The following is a 20435-nucleotide window of genomic DNA, read 5'->3' as shown; positions in this document are numbered from 1 at the left end:
GGAGCTCGTCATGTCTGATAGCCTGTTTGTGATTATCCCTTTAAAATTAAAGGATTAATTTGTTTTTCTCCTATGGGAGGGGACACCTTCAGTTTTGGCATCAGTCTGGCTATAATAATATTCAGTCTGCGTCATTTGCACACAGTTCAAACTGATTGTCCATGCCTGCCTTTCACCTGCCTCTCCTCTGAGCAGAGCAAGTAAAGACGAGAAAATAACTGTCATGTTGCCTTAACCAAACCGGAAAGGTGACTTCTGGCGTGTGTGTTTGTGAGTGTGTGTGTGTGTGTGTATGTATGAGAGAGAGAGAGAGAGAGAGAGAGAGAGAGAGAGAGAGAGAGAGAGGTGGGGGGAGCTGCAGGTAGGGCAAACAGGTGTATCCCAAACAGGTAAAGCTGCACCTTTTTTTCTAAAGGACAAACATTGTGGCGTGTGCCTGACAAACCACCACGTATCAAAACTGAAAGGATTATCATTTTTCCAAAGGACTCAGTGTATACAACTTCAAGATTGCTATACCTTTTTTTTTTTTTTTTTTTGGCCAGAACAGGACTCTGGAGAGGATTTTGTCCAAAAAAACCATCACTGAGGATGATCCAGCACGAGGCATGAGACTCAGCTTCAGTGCTTCATGTACACCTGTCATTTAGGATACTATTACCTGGACTGGTGAGCTTTATCCCAGCACTGAAATAGCCCCAGCTTGTGCTCAGTTAACAGTAACAGCCAGGGAGAATGACATCTCTGCTGAGCAGACTCTGCCTGTGTCTCTTTGTCCTCCGGATCTTTGGTAAGACAGCTCTACATGGAACATGTCCAAAGTGTTATCATGTAAAAATCTATGGTATTTGTCTGTGCTTTGTCTTTATGTTGTCTGGTGACAGATGTAGTATTCCTTCAAGGTATTATTCAACAATTAGTATCCTACATAGTGGTCTTACTGTAGGCTATTTCATGTGTAACTCTTATAATATTCCAAAATACTCATGTACTGCCTAGCAGGCCTAGTGTATGAGGTGACAGAGGCTCTGCATTAGAAATTAAGCAAAAATAGATAATCAAAATGCTGTAGAAGTGACCTTTGGTCTTCTTGTTTATGAAAGCTGACCAATGACTGCCCTACAGTATCTCATGTATATTCATAAACTCTGTATATGCTGAGCAGATGGCCAAGTTTTCTCAAGAACAGACTTAGCTGTAGCAGTGCTGTTAAAGAAAACACTTGAGTTGCTGTCTGATATTTCAGGAAAAACAGGTTGCTGTTGATCAATTCTGCTCCTTCTGTCTGATTTAGAGGACCTTCCTAGTGTGTGTGAGTGTGTGTGTTGTTTAAGCCTAAATATATGTCTACATGTGATAAATGCTATAGGTCTATGCATGTCAGCATCAGAAAGCTAAACAGTACAACACAATGCACTGTATTATGTATTACAGAATGTGTCAGCCTACTACTTATTAATCTGGTTAAGTCATAGTTGCCACATAAAAAATATTCACTATGTCAGATGCTGATAGACAAGAGTAGCAGCATAAAAAACCTTTCATTTCTACACACAAAGGCAGCACAGGCTGTGTGTTATTCCTGTAATGCAGCACAGGCAGATTCCACAGTAGGCTTAAAGTTCAGGGTGACAAACACACAGGCACGTCCATGGAAAAAAACACACCTGTCTACAGAGTACACTCATCAGGTCTGATGGTAAATGGATGAATCACATCCTAACGTATCTGAACAGATTCTCCCACAGCAGGCATTGAATCAACACCTGTAAGAAGTGCTCAGTACTTTCTTTAACATGACATTATTATAAAAACTATACAAGCAGCATATTGGTGGTACCAAAGAAAAGTACTGTAACAGAACATTTTTTAATTCAGTCATTGTTCTGGGCTTTTAATAGACACGCTGGCAGTAGAACTTTGCAGTGCTGGACAGTCTTCTGCTCAGTTTCCCACCACTTCAGTCCGGACTCAACAACTTTTGAATAGATTGCCATCCCATTTGACAGTCATGACCCCAGAGGATGAATCCTACTGACTTTGTTGATTTCTCTAGTGCTATTATGAGGTTGACATTTGTGGGTTTGAGTGAAATGTTTCAACAAGTATTGGATGGCTTGCCATTAAAATCTGGCCCAGACATCAATGTAATTGTAATAACTTTGGTGATGCTCAGTTTTCATATAGTGCCACTATCTGGTCAACGTTTCAATCAAAAAAAAAACTCTGGTTTAGGACTAGATACACGCAAAAATAACAGCATTCACATCAGCACCACCTCAGCTTTATTTTGTGCTATTGAACTAATAGTACCTCCAGAGCTGCTAACATAGCTGTAGTCCTGTTTCACTATGTCCACTTCTTTGGGTTATGACCTAAAACCAATGATGACCCTGTGAGCCTCAGCTGTGCTAGCCTAGCATGCTAACACACTAAACAAAGATGGTGAACATCGTTCCACATGGCGTGCTGTTAGCATTTAGCTCAAATCATTGCTTTGCCTAGGGGTAGCCCCAAGGTTTTTTGTTTTTTTTGTATATTCTGTCATTCATCCTTTCAACTGAAAAGTGACTGTATATTGATGCTTTCAAATACAAGCTAATTCTACACATTAACAAGTCAGAACTAGATGTTGATCATACAATAGTGAAACTAAAAAGGTAAGCCTGTGTAAACTGATACTGTTAGCGATCCTTAACAAGTTAGAACTACTGTCTGCACCACAGTGACTATATTGTTTGTAACAGCAGTTGTGATCAGAGATAAATGTTGACTTAAGAGTTCATTTTAGGGACAGATGAAGATGACTGATGAAGAGGCTAGCCCGATTTTATTTCAGCTTAGACACACACACACAGAGTCATGTTGTGAATGGATATATCATTAGTGTTTGGGAGTAATCCTTTCGATGAAATTCATTTTCTGTGGAAGCTGTTTTCCTTTGGTCCCAACAGGGTAGGAAACTGCACCTTCTGAAAGTAAATCAGTCAACAGCAACATTAGCTCAACGCCAAGAGAAACAATATAATAATATACTGTGATGATGAATCACCTGTTCTGGCTTTCAGGTGGCACAGGAAAACATCACCTTTGTTTCCATTAGCAGCACTTTCACGTAACTTAGTTCAATTATATTTAAGCGCTATGCTAAGAGAAAGATGCAAACAAACGTGTCATACCTATAATTTCATATTTAATCATTAAACGCAGGTTGCAGGGACCCATATGTCGTGACACATGAGACTGTGTGTGTGCATTATGAGATCGCTGGAGCACAGGAGGAAAAAAAAAGCAGTCGCATTAGTTTGTCTACATCAGATTGGCAAATGTGAGAGAAAAGTAGAAAAACAAGAGAAATTAATTAGGTGTTTGTCTCTCATTGTGAGACAGGCATTACATAGTGTGTACAGACATTGTGATATATGTTGTCCTTGTACTGTATGTTCCCTGGGGCCTTGTTAAATGTCTCGCTCTCTCCAGACACTGAGGTAAACTCTCTGTGAGTTTGCGTTTAAGCTTATCTCGAGCGACTAGTCAAGCGACATATCTTCACTTGTACTCAGCTCCTCAGATAGACAACCTGTTTTCTCTCTCCTCCCTTATTTATTTCTGTACTGTGTGAACTCTAACACCCCAGTTGTGCTCCTCTTTCCCTTCAGTTTCAATCATAGGAATCTTAAGTTGTCTTTTCATACACAGTGTCATATTTCCACCTGATTAATTCTTGAGCATCTCTCTGCACTTACCAAAAAAGTAGTCCAGCACATAACCTCACATAACACCACAACTAGGCCATTTTACACTTTAGAGTGCTGATAGGAGGGAAGGCTAGCAGTTTCACCAAATATGTTAACAGACAGACAGAGAGTAATTTGAATCTAATAATCTTGGCTGTGCTACATAATCACAGTGTTAGTAACTGCTACCCGGCTTACCTAGATAGCAATAGAAAAGTAGGAAATGGCTGCTTGAAGGGTCAGCAAAGACAAATTAGTAAGGCTAGACCACATTCCTCAGTGACAAGTGCACAAGTGTATTTGATGTTAGCGGCTTCCTCTTCAAGCCATAGTGTATAGCAAGCATATAGAAAATGAGATGATTTCCTGAGCTGCTTTTTCTCTTCAAATTGTAAGAGGAAGTAGCTACAAGTTTAGGTTGTGGGTCAAAGATAATGGTTGAGCTCAGTTTTACTGCAGATTGAAACATAACTCATCCATCCAACCAATTTGCCTCATGTGCTTTATTGCTGAGTAGATGGATTTAACTACATACTCTTCTCCTCTTCCAGTTACAGTGATACAAGGAGAGTTTGTGGATCTCCCTCCAAATGGTTCCATGCGCTCCTTGGCAGAGGAGGAGACTGTCCTGCCCTGTCATTACCAGCCAAGTGGCAACGATGTGGTGGTGCAGGTGACTTGGTATAAGGAGAAATCTGATGGCACCAAGGAACAGATCATCCTTGCACACCATATTAATGGACAGACAGGTCAGTTGACACTGTGGCTCCTGTGGCATTTGTGTTCAAACTATGGTCACTCTACAGCTTCATCCTCAGCCACACATTAAAAAGCATAACTTATATCTAAGCATATCTTCACACTGAATAACTTCCCCTTTCCTCACAGTGAGAAATGGCTTGGAGATTTGTCAATTTCAGTTGATAAGTGTTGGTTGGAGGCTTTTTAAAATCTTCTCATAGAACTAATAGCTCTATAAAGCAAGCACTCACAACCATCTAAAATAACTGTGGACTGCGAGGGACACTGGGTGCCAAGACTCTGAACTGTACTGTATTTTTGGTTTCTCTTAATTTGTAGTACTGTGGTGAAGTTTACACTCATTGTGAGTGTGATGCATGCTGGATAGGACTGTGAGCTGAATTCCCAGAATATAAATCTAATTTCAAGCATGAGTGTAGGCATGTGTGCTGAAAACTGACTACTGAAAGTGACTAAATGAACTCTGAAGTCTATTTTGAACAAGCTAGACTTAATTTTTTGTGTCTCATCCTTCCTCACACGCTCCTTTGACTCTGTCCCTTCTCATTTCTCATTTCTCTTTTTCTCTCCCACTTTTTCTGCCCGCCTCTGTCTGCAGCATTCGGGCCATGGTCTCGACGCGTGCGCTTTAGAAGCAGCGAACCCACAGTGGACTCGTCACTGGTCATCATGAGCACAGAGGTCTCTGATGAGGGGAAGTATATCTGCCACATCAGCACCTTCCCCTCTGGCAACTTTGAAAATGAGATGTCACTCATCGTGTGGAGTAAGTCCCTTCCTAATGGCTCTGCCATACAGTAGAAAAAGATAAGCTTTGTCAAGTTTGTTACTACAGCGGCAGGAGCAATAACATGTAGTACAGGGATGAAAACTGATGGTAATCACAAAAGTCAACCCAGTCACAAAGGGAATTGATATGTGGGCTGTTTGTTAGTTTGTTGCACAACTTCATTCTCGTGTCTTCTTGGGAATATTGAGTTTCACTACATGACTAATGATGTACTGACACATAATAATAACAACATACTCACTCGTGGCTTTATTTGTCAGTATTTCTTATTAAGCTCACTCATTCCTTATAAGGCAATAAGCATTAACACAGGAAACATGATGTGACTGTATATTATTCATTATAATAATTCCTGACAATATTTCAGTAGCTTCTCAATCTATTTACCTTTTAGAGACACAGTTTACTATATTCTTACATTATTATCCCACTATGTTAAGATTGTTACCAAACTCCAATTAAATTTTATTTATATTTGTACACTTTTAAAATTGATTCATTACTCTATTTATTTTTGTTTATCTCTTATTAAAATTAGACTATGTAACAAGCTAGCATGAAAACTAATTAAAAACTGTGGGTTTGCTGCCCTGCAAGCGTAAATTGTGATGGCTAAACATGTTGACATGTGACATGGTGACAGTCTTTGGCACTTCTATCACAGATGCTTAAGTGCTGATAAAAGTTATGATTACTGGTTAGTAGTTAGTTGTTAACAGAATGCTACAGTGCCAAAACTTCTTGATAATTTTATCAGTAACTAGTTGAATGTACTTGATTATTTATTCTAAGTAGTAAAAGGCTCTTAAAACTTTAAGATCTTTAGTAATTCACTGTAGTGTTAAATATTTAAGACAAATAAACAACAACTAACTAAATGTTATCATTAAAAAGTTATTATTTAATACTGAAAAACTTAGCTTCATCAGGGCTGTGTGTGTGGTTTGATGACATTTGATTGGTAGTGCCCACAAATGTCATCAGACTTTGATTCAAATGTTTCTAAATTGTTATTGGTGCATATAAATAGGTGACATCAGCTTTTTCCGACTGAGCCCAGCCCACTTGAAACCAGTGAAAATAGCACAGATCAAAAAATAAAAATAACCACAACAAGTCCAACTGTTGACTGAGAAAATATTTTTACAGGTCTTTATTCTGTAGGCTCTGTGTACATTCAAGTGCTAAGTGTGTTGACTTATCATCATCCTCACTCTGATCAAACACTGTAACAATGCTCCCTCCAGCCATCCCTATCTCCTCCCTGGAGCCTGTGATTCTGGTGGAGGGCCAGTCCTACCGACAGGCTGCTTCCTGTCGATCCATAGCCCGCCCATCTCCCCGCATCTCCTGGGACACCGACCTGAATGGCCAGTCCATCAACCGCTCTTCCGACAACGGGGCGGTCTCCTCGCACTACTCCCTGCACCCCCTGAGGAGCATGAATGGCAAGAAGCTGGACTGTCTGGTGTGGCATGTGACCTCACCGACCCCCCGCAGGCTCCGCAACCGCCTGGTAGTGCACTGTGAGTATTCATCAAAATCACACAGAGGTGGTGGTGTTACTGCCCCTTCACAGCTTCACTTCCTGTTTTTATCACTGTGAACATCACTTCAAATTAGGAAGAGACTTCATAAGTACTGGATCACTTCCACATTGCACATTCCTCTCTGTATTACTCATTTTGACTTGCAATACCTATATTTCTTTCTCATATTAAGTTCCCTTTCACTGAAGTTGTCACCTGTGAAAAATCTGAAAACACAATCTGGATTTATCTCCTTGAATTGTCTTCTTTTCTTAAAACCTAAAACATGATCATTGAGGGTATTGTCAGAGTGTAAAATGTTGTCTTTCATAACTGTGTCAGCTAAAAGCCTTAAATATATAGCCTAAAATATTCCTTTGATAAACAGTGCCTCCTTTTTCCCTCACTTGCTACAGCTGAGCAAAGCTGGTAAATCTTTGTTCTTCCTCACAGTCCCTCCACATGTAGAGGTGTCTAGCAACAATAAAGACTGGTCCGTGGGTCTGGAGAATGCTGCCTTGAGTTGCGTGAGTGGAGGAAACCCCAAACCACAGAGTTTCACCTGGATCAGGTACCGTAGGAGCCGCCTCCCTCTCTGGCTGTCTGGCACTCATGTGACTAACTGTCTGATGTGTCTGATCATTGTTATTTTTCTTGTAACTTCCAGAGTGATCATGGCAATTATTTTGCTGTGATTTCACCTGTGAAGCGTTTTAATGGGATTTTCCGTGAGGTTACATTCAGGTCATCCTCATGGGCCAAAGTAACAAATTACAATTACTTTTGCACTGTAAAAGTAACAGACTAGGATGTTGTGGTTCTTTTTCAATAATTCAAAAACAATAATAACATACACTTTCAATACTTATTATCACTTTATTTGAACTAAATTCAAATAAACAAATTTACCAGTTTCATAAAAAGTAATTTTAACATATTACATTTTGCTTTCAGTGGCATTTAAAATTTTAATGTAATCCTGTAATTATGAGATTAAGTAGAATAAATCTACTTAGACAGTAGAAGCAATAAAGCAATAGGTCATATTCTCTATTTCTCTTACTGTCACCAAATTCCATGAAAAAGCCAAAAGCAACAAACTTGCTTTGTAGGTTTCAGCCTTTGACCCAGTCTTTCCTCCTGAAGATGGTATGATTTTATAGGTATTATATGATTATACAATGAATTTATTTCTAAAAACATCTGGGCACTGTGGTTTTAAGCAAATATCAATCAAAGAAGAATTAGTGAATTTTTTGGGGACTCTATTAATACACATTTAGTTCATTAAGTATTTACAGCAACTAGACTGTGTATGTGGGGTAGACTCAAAATAAAGTATGAGCTAATCATGTTGAAGACTACCACATACCTTATGTTCCAGTCCAGTCCTGTTGATGCTTGACAGCTGGCAGTGGTAGTGGGAAAATAATGTAGCAATGCACCCAAAAATGGCAGTGAAGAGAGAGATTAAGACTGAAAGACTGGAAAAATTCAAAAAATCGGCTTTGAATATGTTTTATGAAGAGGAAAATACACCCAAAACATTTGTTAGACTTCAATTATTCATACAATGTCTACTGGTGAGAAGCTCTGAACTGTAAACATACATTTGTTTGTTTAAAAGAAAAATGCAGAGTGCACCTTTAATGTCTTTTGTGTATCAAATTTATTTCTATAGTTCTGAAGTTATATTAGTTAGTAAGTCCTACATTAATATAGACTTTCTGAACAAAGTATTTAGTATTTTATAATGTAACTTAAAACTTACAACTCATACACTTGACTGAAATAACCTTTTAGAGTGTAGTGCAGAAGGATCTCCACCCTTTCCACATGACTTAACCAAACAAGTCCTGGCATTGTCGCCTCCCGATTCTGCTGCCTGAGTGGAAACTGACAGATTCAAATGTTGCGTGTGTCATTTAAAATGCTTTAAACTCGGATAAGGGTTGGACTCAGATGCCTGACTTCTTCTGCTTGAGCCACCTGGTGTCATCTTTAAGTCATTTCCTTTGGTGCATTAATATATTCTCAGGGTGTGACTTAGAGTTTAGCCAGAAAAATGTGAGACATGATAAGTGACTAGAAGTGGAATGGCTCTCATAGAATTATGAGAAATGACAGTTAGGCCCCAAGGGAAAAATTACATACGCACAGATGGGGTACTTGCCCTTAAAAAATGTAAAGAAAAATCTCCTTTCATTTGAGTTGTTTATGCCATTTGATGATGTACATATTACTTGTCGTTAGTCACAGAAACACACCTTGGGAAAAGAGGTTTTGTGAGTAAGGCTCACCAGACACACGCCATGCATTCAAGCATATCCCACTCATGAATGAGCACGCACACACACACACACACACACACACACACACAAATAAAACCAAGTCAGCACCCCAAATCTCCAGTTACAATCAACCTCTCCTTACTCACAGCTCGAGCAGTGGGAAAACCTGTTGGATTTGTCAGTAAAGGCGGCAGGTGAAGTAATAGCTGGTGTCACAGTGTCATGTTGCGGCTTGTGCCAAAAGCAGACAGATGAGCCAGTTTCACACGAAGGAGGGAGGAAGAGGGGGATGAAACAAGAAAGGGAAAGGAATGAGCAGCCCAAAATAAGGGAGAGAGTGTGAACTAGAGAGGGGAGGTACAGTGAAGGGTTGGGATGAGGCGAGGGGTGCCGAGAGGAGGAAGAGGAAGCGCAATGTGTAGATTTGTGTTAGCTGTTATCACAGTGGTGCGTGTCTATGGCATATGTAAAAACAGACAGTTCCTCTTTCCTGCTAGTGATAGGGGCTTGCACTGTGCTCTATTTAGAAGCTGGTGTAACCTCTGTGAGTAGAGACTCAGGTTTGTTTCAGAGCATAGTTCCTGTAATGGTGAAAACACAGCAGGTAGTTCTTGGGCAATGTGGCCTGAAAATGCTCACAGCAACAGGCAGACATTAAGTTCATGTCTGTTCAGACTGAGTAAATCAAAACAACAATTTTGAGGCAACACCCTGGGTAGCGTTTCCTTACCTTGAGTCATACTGCCAGGATATATATGGTGGTTCCAAACAATTATTGAAACATTACTATAACACTAAATTCAAAACTCATAATAAAAAGTGATATTTTAGTAGAAATAAATGTCAATTTTGCTTCTGCTTTCTCTCTCACTGATTAATGGGTGAGGTGTTTTATGTTTACAGTTCATTTGATATAAAAATCAGAGATGGATGGTTAGCAGGAGCAGTCAGAATGCACCACCTACAGAAAATTCAACTTTATAGGGGAGTGTATGAATTTTGCTGAAGGGATGGTATTCTAAAATTTTTGGGAGAGAGGGAGAGGGTCCTTTTGGGACTGAGTAACGTGTCTTCACTAGCTTACTTAATTTATCTCTGCATCTTACACTACATTAAAGTGGAATATGTCAAAATGTAAATGTAAAGTGGCAGTGACATTTCTTCATTCAAAATGAAAAAAAAAAAATCAGTAAAGACTATATAGGCTATATGAAAATTATTATTCCATGAACATATAAAATGATTTAAATTATAATACACATCTTAAATTTTGTTAACTTTCAGCTAACTGTATTGTATCAATCTGCAAGTTGTTCAGCATTAGCAGTTGTTTACTTATGAGTCTAAAAGAAACATTTCAAATAAGCTCTTGTCTTGTAAACACTACGATGACTGAGGCTTTTGGTAAGTTTATGTTAACTATGAAGTGATATCAAAAACTTACATATGACACCTTTAAACTAGTAAATAATTATGTTCAAGCCCTCACCCGATTATACATCTGAAGATGTTGACACATTTTTTGATAATGAGAAAGAGGTCAGATTAGCACATAAACCACATTATAAAGATAGAGTTCCATGTGTTCTAAATGCACTGCAATGAAACTTTGTCTTGTATTTTGTTGTGTTTGCAGGAAGGATAGTGAGTTGCCAGAGGGTGTGATCCCCCACCCTAATGGAACACTAATTTTTGGGCGACCCCTGAGCCTGTCAGACAGAGGCATCTACAAGTGCGTGGCAAAGAATGAAGTAGGAGAAGCAAACGCAGAGATGGAGATTGTTGTGACAGGTAGATGACAGTAATGTTAACACGACAGATTGAGACTTGTCGTAATAACGTACAGTATATTGTGAGAAAATATGTATATATCCATCTAATCCTGCCTGCCTCTCTACTCCCTCTCTATAGATTCTTCTGAGAGGCAGATATTCCCTGAAAACATGCTTATGCTCATCGTGGGGGGCGTGGCAGGCGGGTTGCTAATCTTGATGCTTATCATTGTCATCACTGTCACATGCCACCACAAACGCAAGAACACGAAACTGGAGAAGGAGCTGACAGAGAAGAAGTATGTGGACATAACACTATGTTTAATTAAGATGAGATAAAATGAGATGAAACTTTAATAATCTCCGCAGGGCAGACTGAGCAAAAAAGAATGAAGCAAATCAGGGCTATTAAGCATAATACAGCTGACAGCTAAAACAGTAGTATGTATGTTAATGTAGAATTAGAGGAGGAAAAAGTGACAAAGAAAAGAAACAAATGAAAAAAATATGCAGAAAAAAGAAACTAAAAATGAAAAATAAGCAGTATGGAGTACATTAAAAGTTAAAGTGCTCAAAAATACACACAATTCAGAGTGGAACGCTTCTTTAATCATTTACATATCTTTCTCTCTTGTTTCTCACAGGGAGGAAATAAGCACTCTCTCCAGGCAAGCTTCTTTCAGGAGAGTGAACTCTATCAGCACAGATACCAGAGGAGCGGTACTATTACTGAATTATTCTTTTCATTCTGAACGCACTGCCCTGCTGCAGCATTATGTTTGTGTTTTCTTCTGTTTTCTGTATGACCTGATTCAGGCTGTTAAACATTGATGAGAATCAGTGGAATATTTTCACACAAAAATTTATTCAAACATTTTTTGTTTGTCAACTGTGATGAATACTTAATACTGTGCTCTGTAACCATGGATGTCACTAGTTGTGTCTCTCCAAGCAAATGAGTGAGTGGGTTTGGAGGTTTTGAAAGGGCACGATGTTTTATGCACAGACTTGTCCTTAGGGTTTAGGATTTTGGCAAAGTTTGAGCCGGTCCTTATCTTGAGTCCCACAGCTAATCCTGCCCTCTGTTTCTTTCACTTGCAGACAGAAGAAAACATCCCTCTGAGGGTGGAGGGAACCCTGAGGACCAGCCTGTCTTCCCTCGGGGTCAGTCTACGTATCTATCTAACTCTGCATGCAGGGCCAGGGCCGGGGACTGAGGCTTTACTGTCCAGATGCCAGGCGGCTAAGTTCTGAGCGTCAGCATTTCAAATCTGAATGTAGTGCATCTCAGATATTGATAATAATACTAACATTATATTGCTGAAGACCTCTGGTTATTTTTATTCTCTTTCTCCTTGGACCCTTTATTCCTCTCTATAGTTGCTAATGGTGCTTAAGTTCATTGGTGGTATCATGTATTAATTCCGAGCTGAGCCATGGTGGTCTGCACAAGGTTACTCCAGTTCACTGTTTTATACTCACAACCATTGTTAGCCCTTCATATCCACATTTAGACATTTGCGTAAACATTTTGACTTTAAACAGCTCTTATTCTAGCACTGTTTTACAGGAGGAATGTAGCTAGGAATTTGGGACTCTCATATAATGCTTCATTTTACAAGTTCATTTCCTATTAATTTTCTTCTTAAGTGTCCTGTGTTTCTTAAAATAACTAAATAACAGAGATAATATTCTTAACTAAGGATTTTGCCACTAGTATCAAGTTAGCCATCAGTTTCAGAAAATGCTTGAAGCAATAGTTCAGCCTTTTCGGAAGGTGCGCTTAGTTGGTTTTTTGCTGAGGGTGAGATTACAAAATTGATGCCAGAAAGTTACTGTGTTAAATGCTGAAACTGCATCATCATGTTTACAGTTCTGCTTTTTTTTTTACTGATTATACAAACCAGATCTAACATGTTCATTTGTGAGTTTAATAGATGCTAGTAGGCAGATTTTGTTACCTTCGGACAGGTCGTCTAAATGTTTCCCCTCTCAGTCTTTATGCTAAGCTTACAGCCTACTTGCTGTAGCTTTAAATTCAGCACACAGACATGAGTGTTATCCATCTTCTCATCAGAAGGAAAACAAATGCGCATATTTCCCAAGATGGTGAACTATTGCTGTAAAACCATTTACATTAGAAATAAATGAGCTTATCTATGACTCAGTGGGCCTACTTTATATAAATAGTGATCTATCAATAAAAACACTTATGTTTAAATGAAGGGTGCAAAAGAAGGACACATTACAATCAGACGACCCAATCAGTTTATCTGTAAATACTGATAAGTGTCCTTTCCTGCACTGACAGGAACAGGCTCACTGCCGTGACAGCAGATCTACTATCTCAGGGGGACGGGGAGGAGGAGGAGGAGGAGGGGGTGCATTTGACTACCTGGGTAGACCAGTCCTACACAACAACTCGCGGAGGGGTAGAGACAGGATTCTGGATAGAGATGAGGAGAATCGACTCCGAGTGGAGACATATGTAAGAAACAGCAGTATGTCTTTGGTAAGTGTGTCTTTGTGCATGTGCATTTGCGGGCATGTCAAAGCCTGATTTCGCCAAATTGTGGAACGCATCTCACCCAGCTTATTAACCTCTGCATACTTGGCTGATGATGATGCAATGACTAAGTGTGTCTGCTGTGTGTCTTTGCAGCAGGAAACTCGTTTCCACCCTCCTCTCACGCCATCACCCTTTCCCACCATCCAGTCCACTGAGATTGTGAGACAGCTAAATGGCAGCGTCATTATCCCAACAGATGGGGGTTCACGGCCAGGAAGTGTCACCAAAAATCACCAGCACCCGCCTATGAGCTGCACCTACCCACCAGTAACAGATGATGAGGATGAGGTGGATGAAGGTTTGGGGGGTCCTGCCAGCCAGGAGCATCCCGACGACCAGGACAGTGAGACCAACAGCTCCCAGGTGTCTGAGGCTCACAGTACACGCTATCAGCAGACTAATGGCATGTTTAGACCCAAACCCAGACCAAGCCCCTCTGGGATCAGTCCCCATGCCTCCCTCATCCACAAGGCTCAGATAGTTTAGCAGACTGCTGGAGAATAACACATGGAACTACAGAACTGACTAGCTCTGGTCTTGGAGATGGTTAAAATGAGGATACACAGGCAAAAGTTGATCATAACCCAGAAAACCAGTTTGTGGTCAGTTATGAAAGACTTGCACCTTGACTATAATGCTGCATCTTCTTTACTGTTTGGGAACACGGTGCAATAAAACAAAGGAAAGCTCTACTTTAAAGCATCTACTGGATCTCTCATATCTGCATCAACAGATCAACAGTGTGCTGTGTATTCCTCCAGTTTACTGGCACAAAAAGACAATGTCACAATATTTCCTGTGCAGCTACTACAGCTTTAATTGCAGACAATATTCTTTGCTCATCTTTTCGCAATATATTATCTGTTGCTCTACCAGCAGACATACCTTCTGTACGGGATGTTGAAAACATGCAAGAGGACGTACAGTAGGAAATCAGGAAATGTAGGGGAAGGCTGTGGGAATGTTGGTACATCGGAGAAGTCGATTGCAACACCTCTGCACTGAGGGAGGATTTTTGCTTTAGTGGTATTTACTACCTGTGCCTGTGTCAGGTTCCTTTTACACAACACAGTTTGGAATCTGATCTAAACCATGGGGCTGTTACTCTCTTGCGACACCTGCAACATGCATTACTCCATATTATCTTACTGTCCTTGTGCCTTTTCATGACACAGTCTGGATCGGACTTCACACAACCAAAGCATAACTAATGGGTTATATACATGTAGTGATCTGGCAATCTGTAAATATACACAAATATACAATTTATTTCCATCTTTCTGAAAAATACGTTTGTGCTTTGCAAAGTTTTTCAACATTCAAGACAGGTCGATGCCTCTCTAAGAGGAATTTGACATGAACTGTTACAGATTTTTAATACCAAAACCAAGCATGTATTTTACTTTTGTGGACGACTTTTTTGTTGTTGTTGTTTTTGTTTTTGTATGTGTTTGTGTTGTGTTGAGTATTGGGTTTTGTACTGGCTCTGATCCAAATCAGACAATGTGCCAAATGGTGTGTATAGATTTATATATATATATATATATATATATATATATAAAACAAACACTTTTTTGGCCAATATGAAGTATTATTTTATCATGTATTGGTATTGTCTTATATTTCCTTCTGTAAATACAATTTTTTTTAAAAAACTGAGGCAGAAATGTTGGGTTAAATGTATGCTGGAACAGTCTGTAGCAAAAGCAGTGTGCTATATTATCCAGTGGGACCCAGCAAGTAAAGGTACAAGATAAATGGTGTTATGTTCAATGTAGGCTGTATTTGTGGCAGACAGTGCCCCTTGATGTATACTGCTGGAAAGTGGACTTGAATGAGCCTACAAACTGCTAAACTACAGAACTATGAAAGACTCTGCACACTGTGATCTTGGACAATGATCTTCCTGGTCAAGTGCCTGGATTTTCATGTATTTTGAGGGTTATATATGGGTGTCAGCTTGTATTGATGGATTGAAATAAATGTGCATGGTTTTTCTAAAAGTACACAAAAACCTGCTAACACAGGCTTTGGTCCCCATTGACCACCTATTCCTCCCACTCTAGGTGCGTAGTCTATGTAATGCATCCTGTTGCCTTATCAGGTAAGCTGGAGTACTGCTTCCCCCTGGTGTGCAGTGTGGTTGGTGGTATTTTTTTTTTTTTTAATCAAACATAAGTTCATTCAAGAATAAGCCCTATGTAAGTATCAACTACAAAATAAAAGGTGCTAAAGCTAGATTTTGATGCAGGGCCCCAAAATTACCCAACTTGACATAATTGGTAACAATGCAGGAGACCTTTATATATTGTATTTATATTGTGATTAGACTTATGTTTTACCAAACAAACGATAACCAAACAAATGGGATGTTAGCCCACTTTGTGTAGTTGACAACCAGGCTCTGGACCTCAGTCCCGGGACCTCCTATGAAAATGAGGGGCCAGTGGGGTAGTTCAACTATTTCATCCACCAACACAGATCAGACAGTGTAGAGTATGGCCTAAGCAATGGGCTAAGCATTGTGTTTATAGTCTCCTTGACATGACACTTTTTAAGTCACATGAATGAATGAATAAATAAATAAGCAAACAAATAAGAAGAAACTTTACTCTCTGTTTGCCACCGCCCGGAAGTGTGTAATGGATGAGGTCATGCAGACGGAGGAAACAGATTTCGACAGCTAAGATGGCGGAGGAGCAGCAGGAATCATCACAGGGAGAGATGGAGGGTGAGAGAAACCGTTACGACACAAAATATCCAACAAACAGCGCGGTCATTTCTCATGCTAGTGCACCGCATACCCGTATGAGTGCCTGCTCGGTGTTTGAGCCGTTGCCCTCTCAGTAATAAAGGGGGCTGACATGCAGCGATGCTTGGCAGACAGAGGCCAGAGCTTGTTGGCTAGCGTTAGCTAGCTACCGCTGCTACACAAAGAAAAAAAACGCTTGTTTAGTAACTGACACGGCAGCAGTAAATGACAGTCCCAGAGTTTTTTACCTAAGAAAATGTTGAAAGTGTAGGCTTGATGTTAAAGACGGGACATCCCATTTCCGTATGCTAAAACGACGTTATTCGTCGTGACTAGAATTTGTTTTGTTTTCGCACAGGTCGAGCTAGCTAAGTTTAGCTGAGTGACGTTAGCCGGTGTTGTGGATTAACTTGTTTTTATGTTAGCTGCTGACTATGGGCTGGATGCGTCTGTGGTTGCTTGTGGCGACGGCAGATGTTGAAATCGGGAAGAAGGCATGTAGCTGCAATCATGAATGCTTAATGTTGTCCTCATTTTATTAAATTTTTAATACGTATCTTAACCCTGTGATTGTTTTATGATTTACTTGAGTGCAGTGGTTTCACCAACCAGCAAAAACTCACCTATCGCTTTGTGAAATCAAGAAGACAAATGAGAAACGAATACACAAGATTTGATACAATTACTTAAATAAAGTGTCACTTGGAACATTAACCAGTTGTTCCACGGAGGAAGCAATTTCTGTGGGAGCTGCTTAATTTGTCTGCAGCTTGTTCCTCTACCTGGTTTGTATAACCGAACGACACAATACAGCCAGACGTATTTGCATGTACATGCGAGGTACACTCACAACAGCTTTTGGTGCTCTCCTTCACAAACAAGCGACTAGCGTAGTTTCAGAGAGATGTGTAATATGCAAGATGAATCAAATTATTATCAGTCAGCGTTATATTGTTGCTTGTTTTTCACAGACATGGTCAAAACGCATTGCAGGTGCATTGTGCTTGGATAGCATTACAAAATAATCGAACTGGATTATTTAGGCTGCAAATTGTATTCTGTATATACTATAGTGTGTGTATGCAGGTAGCAAAGCAGGTCAGGTTTTATGTACACTTGCATCCCTAACTTCCATAATTGCTTTGTTATAAATCTGCAGCACTGATCCTTCAATATTCTAACACTGCAACACTTTAGCAGTGTCTCTACTCACTCACTTTATTGTGACATTGCAACAATGTGACACTTTACTTAGAGATGGAAGTTTTGACCTGCCCAGTTTTTCATTCTGATATGCCACATAAACATTGGCCTTGCACAATCTTTGCCATCATCTTGGGTCATCAGTCTCCCTTTTGAGTATCTCCTCCTGAACCCCAGTTAATAAATCACCTTTTCCCTCACAGGAGTGAACTGCCTCGCATATGATGAGGCCATAATCGCTCAACAGGACAGAATTCAGCAAGAGGTGAGAAATTCCTTTTCATTAGCAAGGGTGACTTTCGGTTTGAAAGATAACATAAACAAAGATGACTTGTCCTGATTCTTCCTCAGAGAAACAGGATTAACAAGCTTCCAGATTCCACTCATTTTTTAATACAGTTTAACACACAGAAAGATCAGTTGATGTGTGGACACAGCTGAACCCTTCATGCAGCTGTTAGCACCAAATAACATGGATTTCTTTGTTTCCCTAATGATTTGCCTTACTTAATTAACATTTGATGTCAATAAATATATTTTAAAAAAAAAAAGATTTTAGTGGAAGCTCTGTTTAATGATGTGTACTACACAGCTGTTTCAAACTCATAACTCTTGACAATACTATAAACACACCACTCAACCAGTCAGGACAGTCACTCACAAGTTGTTTACAGTGCATGTATTCATTTTCTTTTTCTGTGTGTGGGTGTGTAGATAGCCAACAGTAACCCTTTAGTGTCGGACAGACAGGACCTGTCAGTGCTGCAGAGGGAGTATGCTGAGGATGACACAGTTTATCAGCTCAAGATCAAGGTCAGTCAAACCACACCACCTGCTCTCAAGTTACTGCACCCACATCGTGGTGCATTTCCCCCACAGTCGATGGCAGCATTTTCACTAAAGTCACGAAACAAAACTGTCTGTTGCTTACATACTCTAAACACAGTTTATGTATGGTAAAATTCTTTTTGTTTTGTTCCAGGACCTATACAAAAAATACTCGTACATTCGTAAGACGCGACCAGATGGGAACTGTTTCTACAGAGCCTTTGGTTTCGCACATCTCGAGTCCCTGCTAGATGACAGCAAAGAACTTCAGAAGTGAGTGTCACAGTGATTACTGTTTGGGCTGTAGGAACTATCAGTCTCCAGACTGAGATTCACACCTCTGTCATCTTGGACTGTTAAAGTCTGTTCTGGCACAGTTTTGTCTTCTCACGGCTGCACTGGGTACTGATTGGATAAATTGATAGTTTTGCACAAATCTGACAAATACATAAAGAGCAGTCAGCTAACTTTTAGGTGTACGGATCAAAAGAAAAGTATGCACTTCTTTTCAAGTTTGTGCTGCACTCTCTTCTGAAATATTTTTAATCTAACAAGCAACATGGAGGCTGCAATATTACTGAATACATGTTTTTTTTTTGTTTCTTGAGGTTCAAAGCAGTTGCAGCTAAAAGTAAACTGGACCTGGTTAATGAAGGCTTCACTGAATTCACCATTGAAGACTTCCACAACACTGTGAGTTTCCTGGAAGAAGAAAAAATGCATCAATTGTGTATTGCTAACTGCCAAACCTAGTAGTACATTATTAATGTGTATATTAACAGTATATAGAATGGTGCTTTTTGTAAAGTAGCTTTCAAAAATGCTTTATTTGATGTTTTATTGTGGTTGTGCAGTATGTCTTGCTTCCTTTTAAAGTGTCTGAATTATGTTTTCTGAGTTTACTACAGTTTGAGAATTTCTCTGCCACATCTGAATGGCCGTCTGCCCAGTCAGCTTAAGCAGACAGACACACTGGTCTTGGGTATTTCGATAGGAAGTCTGCAAGCTTGACACATACACATCAGTCTAATGATGTAAATATTGTTTTCCCTCCAAGTTCATGGACCTGATCGAACTGTGTGAGAAACAGCCGAGCCTGCAGGAGCTGCTGAGCTCCTTCAACGACCAGAACGTGTCAGACTACGTGGTCGTGTACCTGCGGCTGCTCACCTCAGGCTACCTGCAGCGAGAGCATAGCTTCTTCCAGCATTTCATAGAAGGGGGACGCTCTGTCAAGGAGTTCTGTCAGCAGGTGGGTTCTATCATTATCATTGTGAAAAACTTCAACTACTGGTTCCTGAATAAGAGAGGGGTTGGTTTTAAGTGCATATACATACATAGTCAAAATATTATGTAGGAGGTTGCTGCTTAAGAGAGTACGCAGTTGCCTGTTTGTTTGGATAAAAGGATGGAAAAGTGTGTTATCATAATGTTTAATATATCTGTGTCTTTGACGTTTATGTATTACACTAAAACCATCTCGCATGCTCTCTCTTTTCCAAGGAGGTAGAGCCAATGTCTAAAGAAAGTGACCACATTCACATCATCGCCTTAGCCCAGGCCCTGAACGTATCCATCCTGGTGGAGTACATGGATAGAGGAGAGGGAGGAACAGTCAATCACCACGTCTTCCCTGAAGGTGGCGACCCACGCATCTTCCTCCTCTATAGACCTGGCCATTATGACATCTTGTACAAATAACACTCCTGGCCACAGCCCACCTCATCCTCCTCCTGCTGTATGCTACTGCAGGGCGGTTTAAAAAAATAACTTCAGCAGCCACGTTGATGAAGCATACATCTGTGTATGACATTACACTCATGTATTTGAAAAGAATAAAATTTAAATCACATTACATGCCTCCCTTACCCCTTTTCGCCCCAAACTCCTGAGTTTTCCCTCAGTCATCACAAAATGGTTAATTAAAAAAAAAAATCTTTGGAAAAATAGAAGTGACTCCAGGCATTTAGAGTTGTACAGGTTTTTTTTTCTTTTGTGGTTGTAAATGTTATCTACTTGCTTTATGTTGGATTCTTTTCCTTTGTTACACTGCGTTTCATTGAGTTTTATTAAAGGGATTTACATCTTATTTCGTGTGTCATTTTTTAAAGAGTCAGGTTGGGTTTAGGGCTGCAACATATGACTGGTTACCTCATCAATTCATGGCCTTTTTTAATTGAGAAAAATGGAAAATTACAATTT

The 20435-nt window shown here is 39.8% G+C and overlaps 1 protein-coding gene across 3 annotated transcripts; it reads left to right on the top strand.

Annotated features, from left to right (window-relative positions):
• Positions 1 to 147: 147 nt before the first annotated feature.
• Positions 148 to 20322, top strand: nectin4a (nectin cell adhesion molecule 4a). Of its 3 annotated transcripts, XM_018674251.2 has the most exons (12): positions 149 to 790; positions 4289 to 4486; positions 5098 to 5265; positions 6537 to 6815; positions 7272 to 7389; positions 10746 to 10900; positions 11021 to 11180; positions 11526 to 11601; positions 11983 to 12045; positions 13193 to 13393; positions 13544 to 16181; positions 17609 to 17659. In XM_018674251.2, exons 1-11 carry the CDS (start codon positions 736 to 738, stop codon positions 13934 to 13936), a joined length of 1866 nt encoding a protein of 621 aa, XP_018529767.1. In that variant the 5' UTR covers positions 149 to 735; the 3' UTR covers positions 13937 to 16181; positions 17609 to 17659. The 3 variants fall into 3 exon arrangements, with proteins under 3 accessions (XP_018529768.1, XP_018529767.1, XP_018529769.1); XM_018674252.2 differs by lacking the exon at positions 13193 to 13393 and having other exon boundaries at positions 148 to 790; XM_018674253.2 differs by lacking the exons at positions 149 to 790; positions 4289 to 4486; positions 5098 to 5265; ... (5 more) ...; positions 11983 to 12045; positions 13193 to 13393 and adding exons at positions 18120 to 18218; positions 18388 to 18506; positions 18842 to 18926; positions 19291 to 19485; positions 19737 to 20322 and having other exon boundaries at positions 16025 to 16181; positions 17609 to 17670.
• Positions 20323 to 20435: the final 113 nt, after the last annotated feature.

The sequence above is a fragment of the Lates calcarifer genome, linkage group LG14, assembly GCF_001640805.2.
Source record: "Lates calcarifer isolate ASB-BC8 linkage group LG14, TLL_Latcal_v3, whole genome shotgun sequence".
NCBI lineage: Eukaryota > Metazoa > Chordata > Actinopteri > Centropomidae > Lates > Lates calcarifer.
Note: the sequence above shows the minus strand (reverse complement) of the source record. Positions and strands in the feature narration are given on the sequence as shown.